The sequence below is a fragment of the Gopherus flavomarginatus genome, chromosome 16 (assembly GCF_025201925.1).
Source record: "Gopherus flavomarginatus isolate rGopFla2 chromosome 16, rGopFla2.mat.asm, whole genome shotgun sequence".
Taxonomy (NCBI): Eukaryota; Metazoa; Chordata; order Testudines; family Testudinidae; genus Gopherus; species Gopherus flavomarginatus.
This window is the reverse complement of record NC_066632.1, coordinates 7,302,634-7,317,883: the sequence shown is the minus strand read 5'-3', so window position 1 is coordinate 7,317,883 and position 15,250 is coordinate 7,302,634. Positions and strand designations below refer to the sequence as shown.

Below are 15,250 nucleotides of genomic sequence, written 5' to 3'. Positions count from 1 at the left end.
AATGCTGTTTAAATCGATTTAACTGCATAGTGTGGACCAGGCCAGAGCCAGCGCCCCCTAGAGGGGAAAGGCCCCCATCCCATTCCCTGCCCCCAAGCCAGCCAGTCCCCTGCCCTGGGGTCAGATTGGATCCAGCGACCCATAGAGGGGAAAGGTCCTGTGTCCCATTCCCTGTCCTCCTGAGCCAGCCAGTCCCCTGCCCTGGGGCTGGATCAGAGCCGGTGCCCCCTAGAGGGAAAAGGCCTCATGTCCCATTCCCTGCCCCCATGAGCCAACCAGTCCCTTGCCCTGGGGTCAGATTGGATCCAGCGCCCCCTAGAGGGGAAAGGCCCCGTGTCCCATTCCCTGCCCCCCAGAGCCGCCCTGGGGTCAGATTGAAGCCAGACCCCACTCCGCCCCCACAGAGGAGGACGTTTCTATTCAAAATGTAGTTAAAAAACAAGGCCATTTGTATTTAGTCAGAGGCAGAGCTCTCGGCACAGTGCCGCAACTGGTGCAGCTCACACTGCCCCCTGGATTTCGGTGGAGTTGTGTGCTGCTTCACCAAGCTCTTCAGTGGACCAAGCAGACATTGGAGGGCTCTGTGGGCTCTGAGCTAGGAGGGCACCAGTCCACTGCTAACAGGATCAAGAGGGCAGTGTGGTCTAGTGGCGAGAGCACTGCACGGAGGTGCAGAAGATATTTCTGGCTATTCTGGGTGAGCTGGGAGGCATTGCTTCCCTGCTCTGTGCCTCAGTTTCCCCACTGGTATACTGGGGGTGTGGGGTGTTAGAATGCTGACCAGGGATTATCGTCACAGGGTGGAGGCATCAGAGAGCAAGGAGCAGATGGAATGTGGTCAAGGTGCTGTGGGGCTAGGGTGACCAGATGTCCCGATTTTATAGGGACAGTCTCAATTTTTTGGGTCTTTTTCTTGTATAGGCTCCTATTACCCCCCACCCCCGTCCCGATTTTTTACCTTTGCTGTCTAGTCACCCTAAGTGGGGCGTGGGAGAGCTGTGTCTGAGCAGGGGATGCGGGGCAGGCCTGTCAATCATGACAGAAACAATCCTGGTTTATGTAGCACAGAGGGTTTTCCTCTGTGGGGTAGGAGCTTTCAGAGACGATGAGAAAGGGAGCTGGGATTCCCAGCGCATCTGGGAGTGAGAGACAGGGGCTTTGGGACAGGGACTTAGGGGAGTGATGGGTCTGTGCCTACGAACTGTACGGAGCACAGCTGAATGGGGGCGGGGAGGGTGGGGATAGATAGATAGATAGGCAGTGGGGGGTGTATGGAGAGAGAGAGGTGGATAATCAAGGGCCGCCTGGAGGGGGAGGCAAGTGGGACAATTTGCCCCAGGCCCTGGGCCCTGCAGGTGCCCCCACATGAGTTTTTTGGGGACCCTGGAGTGAGATCCTTCACTTGCTCCGGGGGCTCCGGATAATTCTCGCAGGGCCCGATCCCACGAAAACTCTCGCGGGGCCTGGGCTCCTGGAGCATCTTCCATGGCAATTCAGTGGCAGGGGGTCCTTTCGCTCCGGGACCCGCCACTGAAGTGCCCCAAAGACCCGCAGCCAAGGGTCCTGGGGCAGAAGGACCCTCCCGTGGCAGTGCCGGGTCTTTGATGGCAATTCCTGCCGAAGACCCTAGGCCCCCTGAATCCTCTGGGCAGCCCTGGTATAATCCACAGTGCCCCCACATCTTGAATATTCCCTGCAGTTCCGGTCGCCCCATTGCAAAAAAAGATACATGAGGACTGGAAAAAGTACAGAGAAGGGCAACAAAATTGATCAGGGGGATGGAACAGCTTCCATATGAGAAGAAAGTAAAAACACTGGGAGTGTCCATCTTACAAAAGAGACGACTACAGGGAGCATATGATAGAGGGCTGTAAAATCATGGCTGGTGTGGAGACAGTGACTCGGGAAATGTTACTAATCCCTTCACGCAGCACAAAAGCCAGGGCTCACACAACGAAATGAACAGGCAGCAGGTTTAAAACAACCCTAAGTACGTCTGCAAGCACCGCCCAGTCAGCCTGTGGAACGCACTGCTGGGGTTGTTGGGAAGGCCAAATTGATTGGAGGTGTTCCTGGAGGATAGGTCCATCAATGGCTATTAGCCAAGCTAGCCAGGGACACAGCCCCATGCTCTGAGTGTCTCTAAGTAAGCTTTTGATGGCCAGAAGCTGGGACTGGTTGACAGGGATGAGTCACTTGATAATTGCCCTGTTCTGTTAGTTCCCTTTGAAGCACCTGGACCCAGCCTCTCTCAGAAGACAGGACACTGGGCTAGCTGGACCATTGGGCTGACCCAGCATGGCTGTTCTTATGGGATAGATAGATAGATAGACAGAAGGGGTGGATGGGGATAGATAGATAGATAGATCTGATCATCTACTCAGACCTCCTGCATGATTCAGACCAGGGAATACACCCATTTAGATCTAGGGTGATGAGTGGGCTGGTATTGACAAGAGAGGATTGGTGTCACTTTGAAGCTAAGCAACAGAAGATCAGCAGTTGAGGGTGGGGGCGGATGCAGGGCTGACGAGGTAGGGGGAAGGGGAAGCCGGTACAAATTACCGGGGCCTGGTGGTCTGAAAGGGGGCCTGGGGCCCAGCTTCCCCAGCTTTGTCTGTTTAGCCGGGGGCTAGGAAAAAAATTTTTACCAGGGCCCAAACCCACTCTCAGTGGCCCTGGGCAGATGTCTGTGGGCCACCTGGGCCTCTTAGTTCAGCTGAGATCCCAGAATCCTGGTTCCTTTGGCTGATCGATCAATCTGTCTATCCCCAAACATCCTCTCTAGCTATCTACCTGTCTACCCCCATACACCCCCTCTATCTAACTGCCTATCCTCATACACATCTATCTATCTATCTGTCTATCCCCAGACACAACCATCCATCTGTCCATCCCTATCTATTTCCTACTGTCCTTTCTGTTCCTGGGGTGCTCAGAGTTTTGCATTGGGTTTTTTTTAATTCTTATAATTGTTCTGTTTATAATTGTTGCAACGTTTCTTATTATTTTATTATTTATATGGGGAGGGGGCGCGTGTCTTGATGTTTCTCTTTCCAAGGGCATCGCTGCTGGAGAAAAAAAAAAAACATTGAATCCCAAAAGCAAAACAAACCTGATTTATAAAATCCTCCACCAAAACCCCACCACTTGTTTCTCTCTCTCTCTTTGCCTAAAAGAAGCAACAATTTTACCAATTAAAAAGGGCGGGGGCGGGCTCTGAAAAAACGGGGGTCGGAATGGTGGGGCGGGAAAAGTTGCGGTAAAGAAAAGGTTTCTTTGGGGCGGGGGGGAAAAGCAATTTAATCTCTTCTCTCTTTTTTTTTCCTTCTTCCCTTGCACTTTTTTTTTTCAATCTATTTTTTTTCTTCTTTCTTCCGATGCTTAAAGTAGAAGTGGAACAAAAAGGTAAACAGAACATTACCACTGACCCCCTAAACCTAACACCTTGTTATATTCTCTGTGGCCATATGAAATGTGAACTGCATCTCCTCTGATCCTACCCCGGTCCCTCTTTTCCTAACTTACCTTTTTCCTCCCAGACCCTTCCCCCTCCCCCTCCCCCACCCCCCCCCACCCCAATTTTCTCTCTCTGGTCTTGTTAATTCTAATTGGCCTCCCAAGCTAAAATACAGGCCCTTTCGCCACCTGCCCGATGCAAAACACAGGCCAACCAGCTCCAACCTGGAAAGGATTTTTGTAACCAAACTGGAATCCAAAGTCTGATCCATGATTCCTTGGCTCGTCTGCTCGTGGGGGGCTGGGGGGGGGCAACCATTAATGTCTGCTCGACTTTTTACCTCCTTCAGGGGAACTAGTCATGGGGGCTTCCTCTCCGTCTTTCTTTAATCATTCAACTGAGTTTCTCTGCTCCTCTGTTCATGTTTCCATGGCAACCAGTCGGGTATCTACCTCAGTCACCGGCTTTCTCTTTCTCCTCTTGATTTCGGTTCTGTCTCTTTTTTATGATTATGATTTCCTAATTCCTTCTTTCCCCCCTCCCTTAACACGGGATTTTTAAAAAAGTGCTTAATATGAGCGGGGAGGGAGCTGACAGGTCAGATAGGCTTATTGATTGGTTTAAAAAAAAATTCCGTCCATTTGAATTCAATCGGCAAATTCCCTTTTTGACTCCCTCTCCTTCGTGTCCAGGCATTTGGCCAAGGGAGGGGTGGATCTCCATGGATTTGGGTGCTTACGTTGGTTCAGCATGGGCATGCAGCTATCCCTATTTGGGACAGCGTGTGACCCTGTGCGCAAATCCCCATGAAGTCAACGGGACTTTCTCTCCCACTGAAATTTATTTCATTAATGGTAGTGTTACTTATTATTACTGATCATTAGTACACAAGGAGACTTGAAACATTAGAACAGAAGCACCTGCTTTACCAGGGTGCCGATTCAGAATTCTTTCCCACACCCCAAGCCGGCGCTTCTCTTGGGTTCTTTTAGAAAAAGCTCGGTTTAAAGTGCCCATTTTCATTTTCTTTGACTTCGTCTCATTCCTCCTGGCTTGTCCTCTCTGTTAACCCCTGGAGCGCTCTGCTAACGAGACGATGCAAAACTAAAAAACACAACCCCGGTTTGTTTATATATATATTTATATCTACACGCATATATATATAAACCAGCTTTTTAACACTAGCAGTAGTAATTTGTTGGGTACGTTTGTTTGGTTTTTGTTTGTTTTTACTAACCACTTCAGTATGGAATTTTATGTAATTTCTTTTTATTCTTTTTTTGTTCTTTTATTTCTTTTCTTCCGATAAATCCTGGGTTTGGGATTCTTCTTAATTTTTTCCTCCCTGTTAAAAGAAATTAAATTAAGCAAAAGCTGCACTCATGGTCTTTAACTCGATCTGTTATTGCCAGAAGGGGCGGGGATGCAATTGATTTTATATACACTTCTAACCCGATATAACGCGACCCAGTATAACACAAATTCTGATATAATGCGGTAAAGCAGTGCTCCGGGGAGGAGGAGGGCTGCGCACTCTGGCGGATCAAAGTAAGTTCGATATAACAGTTTCACCTATAACAACAGTAAGATTTTTTGGCTCCCGATGACAGCATTATATCGAGGTAGAGGTGTATATATATATTTTTTTAATTTGACCATCTTGGATCTTTGTGGAGGTTTCTAGTTTAACGTAAGTACCAGGAACGGCAGGGAGAAAACAAGATTTTTCTAACGAGCATTGGGGCTGTCAGAGGCAGCAGTAGGAAGCCAGTAAATTAACAAATTGATAATTGCTCAAGAGACAACAACAACAACAACAACAAAAAGCCAGGCTTGATTCTTTCCAATCCATGTTTTTCTCTCTTTCTCTTGGCTTATTTTGTATTTCCAAGTGCACTGAGGGGGGAGGGGGGGGGGGCAGATCTATATTTATTTTTGTTGGGGGGCTAAACATGCTTTTTTCCCACAGGTCCAGCAAGGATCCCATGGTTCTGGGGCATTAAAAGCCTTCCTGATGTGGCTTTTTTTTGTTTGTTTTAAGTTGATTGCTTCCTTGTCCATTTCGGCCCCGGCTGCCTCAGACTGTGGACAGCCCACTCCCACCCCCTGTCTGCCCAGGAGGGACAGAAACCAGCTAACCCCCCTCACCCCATCTTTAACAATGTGTTTCTCCTCCTCCTCCTCCCGCCAGGAGCCCTCCATCCATCCCACCTCACCACCCCCAGCCTGGGCCGTGAGGCCAGCCCGACTGAACCTGTGAGTCTCAGAGAGGAGTCTGTGATCACCCAGAGTGGGACAGGAACGGGGTCAGATCACACAGCTGGGGCTAGAGCCCCCAGCCTTGAGTAGCAGCATAGCCCAACCGCCCCCAGCACCCATGCTAAAGAGCAACTCTGCTGGTTTGCACCAGCTGTCGATCCTTTATCCGTCCGGGGCCTGTGCCACAAGAGAGCAACACACACAACTGCACACACATACTCAGACATGCATGCGCAGAACACAGGAGACCCTGCTCACATATGTAAACATGCATGAATGTGGAACACGCACACGCACGCCAACAGGCAAACACAGATGCACCCACCCCCATGCATGGCCATGCACACACATAGGAACATGCATGCAAACATGCCCACATACACGGGAGCACATGTATGTACCCATGCACACACACTCTGATTGCATCGCCCAGTGCAGCTCTCCCTCGACTCTCAGAGCATTGGCCTGGATTTACCCCTAGCTCTGGACCTGGGTTTACCCCAGGCCCTGGGAAGCTGGGCAGCAAAGATAGACCGAGGGTGGCACCAGGTGGTTGAGATGGGAGTGGGCGTGGGACAAATTTCAGAGCAGGTGCAAACACTCTGGAACCACCCCCCTACCCCTGGCTCAGAGGAACCAGCGCTGGCTGGCTGCCATCAGGGACAGGCCATCCCCAGCACTGGCCTCGGGGCAGGTAGGGGATGGCAAAGGCAGGAACATCTCTCCTCTTCCCCCAGGCATGAATCCCTGTCTCTCTGCTGCCCCTGGCTGGCAGGAACTGGGCAGTGCACTAGGCAGGTTGGATGGGAGCCCCTCTGGGGCAGTGCAGGGGGCAGACAGGGCTGAGAGCTGGGAAAGGCCTAGGGCTGCCAAGGGCATGAGGATGAGCCTAGAGAGTCCCCGCAGCTGGAGCTCACAGGTTCAGGTGAAAAGGTCCCACGTCTCGCTCCTGCTTGTCCTACCAGGCTCCCCCCCGGCTCTATAACAACCTCCTGTGCTGGCAGAGGAACCCCGGCTCAGATCCCCGCTGGAGACTCTGTGTGTGTGTGTGTGTGTGTGTGTGTGTGTGTGTGTGTGTGTGTGTGTGTGTGTGTGTGTGTGTGTGTGTGTGTGTGTGTGACACACATTGGGGTTCAATGGACACACCGGCCATGCTAATGCAGGAAAGACGTGGGCGGCTGCTGGGAGAGACACCCCCAGCGTGGGGCCTGGACTTTCCTCCCCCTGGCTGTGATGATTCCATGCAGAGGGGGGACGGGCCTCGAGCAGATTAGCTCAGACCTCAGCCTCGTGCTCTGCACTTTGGGGGACGCAGGGAGCTGGATCGGTCATCCCGCTGAGTCGTCTGGAGTAGATGGATTGTCATTTCCCCAGCTTTCCCCCATCCTCCAGTTAAATGGGAGTTTGCAGCTGAGCACAGAGAAGAGTAAGTGGTGACTTGCTCATAGTACATAGGGAGAAGGGTGCCAGGGAGGAAACGTGGCCCAGTGGTCAGAGACTCGAGATCCGGGGTCAGCTCCCGCCAGACTCCCATTGTGACAGGGGGCAAATCCCTCAGGCTCTCACAGTGTAGTGGGAGGATCGATTGATTAGTGATTGTGCGGTGCTCAGGTACTATGTGAATGGGGCCATAGAGCGTAGGTAGAGGGATGACGTGTGGGGATGGCTGGATAGAGAGTTGGGGTGTATCGGGATAGGTACATAAAGGGGGTAGATGGGAAGTCTGGGGGTGGATGAATAGGGATAGGTAGGGATGGTTAGGGATGGCTGAATAGAGGTGTGTGTATAGGGGTATATGGGGGGTATATGGGCATGGTTGGATAGAGGGGCATATACAGCAATAGGTAGGGGCTGTCTGTGGATGGATGAATAGAGGGGTGTATACAGGGATAGGTACAGGGTGTATGGGGATAGGTGGTTCGAGGGGCGTGTACTGGGATCGGTGGGAGTGTATGGGGATAGGTGGATGGGCGTGTGTACAGGGGTGGGTAGGTAGGGGCTGTATGGGGATAGATGGTTAGAGAGGTGTGTACGGGATTGGTAGGGGGTGGATGGGGATAGGGGGATGGGGGCGTGTACAGGGATGTACGAGGTGGATGGGGGTGTGTACTGAGATCAGTGAGGGTGTATGAGGATAGGTGGCTGGGGGTGTACTGAGGTCAGTGGGGGTGTATGGAGATAGGTGGATGGGGCGTGTACAGGGATAGGCAGGGGGTGTCTGGGGATAGGTGGATGGGGGTGTGTACAGGGATAGGTAGGGATGGTTGGGTAGAGGTTATGTACAGGGGCAGGGAGATGGGGCTAAAGGGGCGTGTACAGGGGTAGGTAGGGATGGTTGGTTAGAGGGGTATGTACAGGGGCAGGGAGACAGGGTTAAAGGGGCGTGTACTGGGGTAGGTAGGAGGTGGATGGGGATAGGTGGATGGGGGTGTGTACAGGGGCAGGTATGGGGATAGGTGGCTAGAGGGGTATAGGTAGGAATGGTTGGTTAGAGGGGTATGTACAGGGGCAGGGAGATGGGGATAAAGGGGCGTGTATAGGGATGGTTGGTTAGAGGGGTATGTACAGGGGCAGGGAGATGGGGATAAAGGGGCGTGTATAGGGATGGTTGGTTAGAGGGGTATGTACAGGGGCAGGGAGATGGGGATAAAGGGGCTTGTATAGGGATGGTTGGTTAGAGGGTATGTACCGGGGCAGGGAGATGGGGCTAAAGGGTCGTGTATAGGGATGGTTGGTTAGAGGGGTATGTACCGGGGCAGGGAGATGGGGCTAAAGGGTCGTGTATAGGGATGGTTGGTTAGAGGGGCATGTACCGGGGCAGGGAGATGGGGATAAAGGGTCGTGTATAGGGATGGTTAGAGGGGTATGTACAGGGGCAGGGAGATGGGGATAAAGGGGCGTGTATAGGGATGGTTGGTTAGAGAGTACGAACCGGGGCAGGGAGATGGGGATAAAGGGACATGTACGGGGGTAGATCTGAGACCTTCAGGAGCCTGTAATCTAGCGCTGGCTCTGAACAGCATGGAAGCTCATAGTGGAACCAGAGTGAGGTGAGTCCCCCGGGCCGTGCTGTGACTTAGCAGGCCCAGTGTGAACCCTGTAGCGGGAGCAGTGAGTGAGAAGCTGAGCAGTGGATTCCCCTGGGGGCAGCGTTGGTGGGGCAGACAATGAGTGTCATGTCCAGTTGCAGGGGCAAGAGGAAGGGGGGCAGGGAGAGATGCCAGGACGACGAGGCCTGGAACCCTGCCTTGACGAGCGCGTGGAGGAACTTCAGTTCCAGGCTTATGGGAGAGCCGGGCTGAGGTGACTCAGTCACAGCCACGGGCAGAAAGCATGGGGGCTGGTCAGTCTCCCCGACAAAGGCAGAGCAAGAGCCAGCGGCTGGGAGCTGAAGCTGGGGAAATTCAGACTGGAAACACAGGGCTTGTTTTTAGCTGTGATGGGGAAATAAGCGTTGGCTCAATGGCTAAAAGGCTGGGGTGGGTTGTCCATCACGAGCTAGACAGATAGATGCTGTGTATAGGGAGAGAAGGGGGCTGGTGAATGGGGAGAGATGGATGGACAGACTGGCCCAAGGGCAAGCAGCAAACCCAGATATGGAGCCCAGGGGTCTTGATTCCCAGCCCGCCCGCTCCATTCACTAGCCTCACTCTGGAGACTGTTTTGTGGTCAGAGCAGGAGGGGCTGGGAGCCAGGACTCCTGGGTTCGGTGCCTGTCTCTGGGAGGGGAGTGATGTCTAAGTGGTTAGATGGAGATGCTAGGAGCCAGGACTCCTGGGTTCTACCCCTAGCACTGCCACTGAGTCCACGTGACCTTGGGCAAGTCCCTTCCTCTCTCAGTCCTTTCCCCTGTCATTAGACGTGAGGTCACAGGGCAGAGTTCGCTGGAGCCTGTGCTCAGCAAAGGGCTATTTATTACCCACAAGGCAGTGGGTAATGAGCATTGTGGCAAGCCAAGGAGAGGTGCATTGTAGGAAGGGGCGCTGGGATGACCATGCTTTGAGAGGTTTGGAGACCTCCCTGGGTCCTGTTGCCTGGTCCCCTCATGCCAAAGGCTCCTGTTGTGATTCTTATTGGTACAAACACCCACAGCAAGGGGCAGGCAGCAGGTGCAGTGACCAGGAGGCAGGAGGGGGTTAATTTCTCCGGGGGCCAGCAGAGGGCGATGTATCTGGCAGTCTAGTCCCACCATGGAATTATTGCTGGGAGATTCCCTCTGCCACAGGTGCCAAGGTGCAGGACTCCCAGCTTGGCGTAACCAATTGGAGTGGAGCCTGCTGGTGCCACTGGCACTCAGCCCATCCTGCGCGCTAAACCCAGAGCAGAGGATTCGCTTGGCACTGAATCGTGCCCCTCTAAGCCCCGGCAATGCCGGGATGGCTGCTGGCCACGGCCCTTTCCCCATCCCCTCATGCCACAAGCTGGTGTCTGCAGCAGGCAAGGGATCAATGGCCCCCGTCTGGGGGATGCAGATGGGAGATGGGCTGGACACGGATGGAGGGATGACGTGAGACCCCCAGAACCAGCCACCCCACCCTGACAGGGTGCTTTATCCCCCCTCACACTCCCACCCCCAAGGGAGGCGGTGCCATTCATACTGACTCCGCCTCCTGTTGACTCTGTCTCCCCCTCTGGCTGCCTGAGGGTTTGCGTCCAATCCCGCCACGTTCGGCACCTGCGATCTCTGCTGTGGATCCTCTGCTCTGGCCCGTGGCTTCATTTCTTTCCTTGCAGCACTAACCCTCCCCACCCGTTTTCTTCCCCAGCCTCTCTCCAGCCTCTCGCCAACACACCCAGAGGACGGTCGCTCCTGTCCCACCCCACCACCACCACCTTCCCTGCTCCATTTTCCTCCTAACAACTTTTTCCTCTCGGCTTGGAACCCAAGTTCCTCCCAGGTCATGTCTGGGTCAGGAGGGGAGGGGAGGGAGTTCTGCTCGCTGTCTCACCCCACCCCCTGTCCTCCATCTCCCCTGGCTGCCACTTCACCACCCCACCCCATGTGCACCAGTTCTCATGACTCATGCTGATCTGAATCAAACCTGGCTGTTAAGGTCACTCCAGAGACGTCCAGGGTGGGGCGAGATGTGGGAGCGTGGGGGGCCTGGGGCTGGAGGTGGGGAGCAGACCAGACTGCTTTGATCTTCTGTCCTCCTTCCATCAGCTGTTCGTCCCAGGAGGGAATCCAGCACCATCTGCTAACCCCACAGGCTGCTGATCCCAGAATCTTTCCAAGGGGCAGGATCTCTCTGCAGGGCTCTACACTAACCCTTCCCTGCCCCACAGGGCCACGGGACACCCCCTTAGCCCCCCCCCCACGCCCAGCGAGACGTCTGCTGGACACAGGATCCCAACCGGGGCTCTGCTGCTATTCCTTCTGAATTGGCAAAAATGTTGGATCTTTTGCTTTCTTATTTTTCATTCCAACTGTGTGTTCCCACCCTCAAATCAGTGTCACTCCAATCAGTGTGAAGAAACAGGGGCTAGAGGGCGATGCATCCATTACCCCCTCAAACTACCTTCCAAGGGAAAAGGATTTCTCGCCTGAAGAATATCTGGTGACAGTGGGAGAATCTGGAAGAATGTTAACCAGAGGGGAGTGGGGTCTAATGGTTAGAGCAGGGCTGGGCACCAGGACTCCTGGGTTCTAAGGGAGTTCTGTGGGAGTGTAGCCTAGTGATTAGGATAGGGAGCTGGCCATCAGGATGTCTGGCTTTTATTCTTACCTTCTCAAGGAAGTGGGATCTGAGTGGAGAAATTGGAGAGGCTGGAAGTCAGGACTCCTGGGTTCTATCCCCAGTTCTTCCTCTGACTTCCCTTTGAAGGAAGTCACTTTGCTCTGCCATGCCTCAGTTTCCCCACCTATTAAGATGCAGATTATAGTGCTGACCTGGCTACCAGCCAGGCAGGAGAATCAGCTAGGAGCTAGGCAGCGTCCTTCCAACCACTGGCTGATTGCTCCCTGTCTTTTCACCAGCATTCTTCATTTACCAGAGCTAAGCTGGGGTCCCTCTGAGAGACCCTGTATCACAAAGCCGGGGCCTAGACTTTGTGCACCCTGCAGCCTGGGCAGTCACTGGCAAATGGGCCAGATCTCATCACTCCTTTGGAGTCCATGGGATCCTGCCCAGCCAAGGGTCTGCCCCTCCCCGCAGCCCTTTCTGACACGATGACATTTCACCCTCCCTTTGTGCCAGTGTAAATTAATTGCCCTTCGTGCAGGGTGGCAGGGACCCGGCCATGCCCGGTGGCATTCGGGCTGGCTGTGAAACCAGACCCAGCTCCAGCAGGGCCGGCCCAGCCCATTCCACATCTCTCACCAGCTAGGGCGGCTTTACCAGCTCTCCGGAGCAGGTGCCCACGCTGCCTTTACGCTGAGATCAGGCAGGCCACACCCTTCCAAATTCTTTTCTTTCTTTAGATCTGGGTTCCCCCCCAACCCGTCCTTCACAATGCCCTCCTGCCTTCCCACGCCCCCCAAAAAATACCCCCCAAGCACTCTCTGCCCAGTAACAGAGATGAATCACCCATGACTGCAGCTGATCTCCAAACCGAGCGTTGATTTTCATTCCTCCAGCTGACAGCCTGTTACAAATTTATTCTTTCTTCTCTTTTCTCTCTTCCTTTCTCTCTCTCTCTCTCATTCTATCACTCGCTCACTTTCTTGATCCTCATCTTCCCCCCTCCCCACTTGCCCTGATCTCCCTCCCCTCTCTGCTCCCACCCCCCCACCCCAGTATTCGTTTGCCCGGGAACTCTACAGAAGGTGCTGGAGGCCACGTCTACCCACGAATCGGAGCATCAGTCGGGCGCCTGGTGCAAAGACCCGCTGCAAGCCGGTGACCGGATCTATGTCATGCCGTGGATTCCCTACCGGACGGACACGCTGACGGAGTACGCCTCTTGGGAGGACTACGTGGGTGCCCGCCACACCACCACCTACCGGCTGCCCAACCGCGTGGACGGCACGGGCTTCGTGGTGTACGACGGGGCTGTCTTCTACAACAAGGAGCGGACCCGGAACATCATCAAGTACGACCTGCGGACTCGCATCAAGAGTGGCGAGACGGTGATCAACACAGCCAACTACCATGACACCTCGCCCTACCGCTGGGGGGGCAAGACCGACATCGACCTGGCTGTGGACGAGAACGGGCTGTGGGTCATCTACGCCACCGAGGGCAACAACGGGCGTCTGGTGGTGAGCCAGCTCAACCCCTACACCCTGCGCTTCGAGGGCACCTGGGAGACGGGCTACGACAAGCGCTCGGCCTCCAACGCCTTCATGGTGTGCGGGGTGCTGTACGTGGTGCGCTCCGTCTACGTGGATGACGACAGCGAGGCCGCCGGCAACCGCGTGGACTACGCCTTCAATACCAACCTCAACCGGGAGGAGCCTGTCTCGCTGGCCTTCCCCAACCCCTACCAGTACGTCTCCTCGGTGGACTACAACCCCCGCGACAACCAGCTCTACGTCTGGAACAACTACTTCGTGGTGCGCTACGCCCTGGAGTTCGGGCCCCCCGACCCCAGCACGGGTGAGTGTGAGCCCCACACACACACACACACTGGGCACCGCCAGCCCCTCGGGGGGCAGGGCTTGTGAGGGAGCTAGGAGAGCTGCCCCCAATGATGGAGTCACAGCCCGGCCCCACCAGCGGGGGAACCCAAATGTCTCCTCTCCTCAGGTGGGGGGGGGTGCAGCCCTTCAGAACTTGGGGGTTTGGGGGCTATTTGGAGGGAGGCTCATGGGGTGAGCTGGAGATGTCTGGGGGTTGGGGAGGGCTCCTGGGAGGCCTCAGAAGGGCTAAGAGCTCTGTGTGGAGTTCAGGGGGTGGAGGGTCTCAGGGGGATCCTGTGAGGGGGTTTTCAGGGGGCTGTGGGGGGGCTCCAAGGGAGTCAGAATCATGGGGGACTCTGTAGGATTTGTGGGGGCTCAGAGGAGGGTGTAGAGGCATCTGGAGGGAAATTGTGGTGGATCATCATTGGGGGGTGGGTCTCATGGGGAGGGGCCCACAGGGGCTCATGGGGGGTGTCTCAAAGACTTGGGTATGTGGTGTCAGGGGGCCTGGGTGGTAGGGAGGGTCTCAGGTGCGTGTCTGGGGGGCATCACAGGGCTGTCAGAAGCGTCAAATAGGGGTGGAGCCCAGGGGCTGGTGGAAGGGGTCCAGGTGGGGGGGGTGGGATTACCAGGGGGTTTATGGGGACAAAGGGTGTGTATGGTGGGACATAGGGTGTAGGGGGGGAGGGGGGAGTTCAGGATTGCGCATGATCGTGACAAGGGGAGGGAAACCAGGCATGTGCACAGGGTCCATGGAGCCAGGGGATGTCCGGATTGGGGGTTCCCACAGCTGTGCATGGGGATGTGGTTCTTATGGGGGTGGTTCCCAGGGCTGTGGATGGGAGTGGGGGACTGGGATAGAGGGTTCCCAAGACCATAACTGGTGGGGGGAACTGGGGGCAGGTTACCAGGGCCATGATGGTGTGGGGGACTCAGGGGGTTACCAGGGCTATGGGGGAAGGGACTAGGTGAGTTCCCAGGGCCGGAGGGAGGGAGGGGGAGTGGGGAGGTTCCCAGGGCCATAGAGTGGGCAGGGCACTGGGGGGAATTCCAGGGCCATAAGGAGGGAGGGGGACTCCGGAGGGTGTCCCAGGGCCGTAGCGAGGACAGAGTACTTGGGGGGGTCACAGGGTCATATATGGGGTGTCTGGGTCTCTAACCTCCCTCCTCTCGCCCCCAGGCCCTGTCACCTCCACACCGCTCAGCACCACCACCACGGTGCGGCCCACCACAGTCACCACCACGTCCTCGCCCGCCGCCACCACCACAGTGCGCAGGGCCCCCCTCACCACCCACCCCATCGGCGCCATCAACCAGAAGGGCTCGGAGCTGCACCCCATCACGGCCGCCGCCCCCAGCACCCGCAAGCCCCCCTCCTCCAACCAGCATATCTCCCCCGAGCTCTTCTGCGAGCCCAAGGAGGTCAGACGGGTCCAGTGGCCAGCCACGCAGCAGGGCATGCTGGTGGAGCGGCCCTGCCCCAAGGGCACCAGAGGTAACGGGCAGCTGAGGGGGCAGCGGGATGGAGTTGCAGGGGGCATTGACCCCCCTCAGAGTCTGCCGACCAGCAGGGAAGACGAGAAGAGTGGAGTGTAGTGGGTAGAGCAGGGGGCTAGGTGCCAGGACTTCTGGATTCTCTCCCCATCTCTGGGAGGAGCGTGGGCTGTAGTGATTACAGCGGGGTCTGGGTGCCAGGACTCCTGGGTTCTCTCTCCTGCTCTGCCCCATGGGCTGAGTCCACCCTGTGCAGAGAATTGTGGTGTGGGAACTGCATGGTAACTTCCAGCCTGACCCCTAGAGGGCGATGGGGCCACACAAAGGGGGGAACTGCTGCCTCTTCAGGCACTGCACTCCCCCCCACCGACAGCAGAGCCCCCCCAAAGCCCACATACCCCTTGGGGGAGTGGATGGGCCCTGCCTACACTGGGGGATCTGGGGCTGGGCTAGGCTGATGGGGCCCCCGACCGTCT

The 15,250-nt window shown here is 55.5% G+C and overlaps 1 protein-coding gene across 4 annotated transcripts in view; it reads left to right on the top strand.

The window, feature by feature from the left end:
• ADGRL1 (adhesion G protein-coupled receptor L1) overlaps positions 1-15,250 on the top strand; it is a 98,083-nt gene that overhangs the window by 67,583 nt on the left and 15,250 nt on the right. For all 4 annotated transcript variants that reach the window (XM_050925168.1, XM_050925169.1, XM_050925171.1 and 1 more), the window contains exons 5-6: positions 12,457-13,257; positions 14,461-14,775. In XM_050925168.1, coding sequence (XP_050781125.1) covers positions 12,457-13,257; positions 14,461-14,775 — 1,116 coding nt within the window. The remainder of the gene's footprint in view (positions 1-12,456; positions 13,258-14,460; positions 14,776-15,250) is intronic.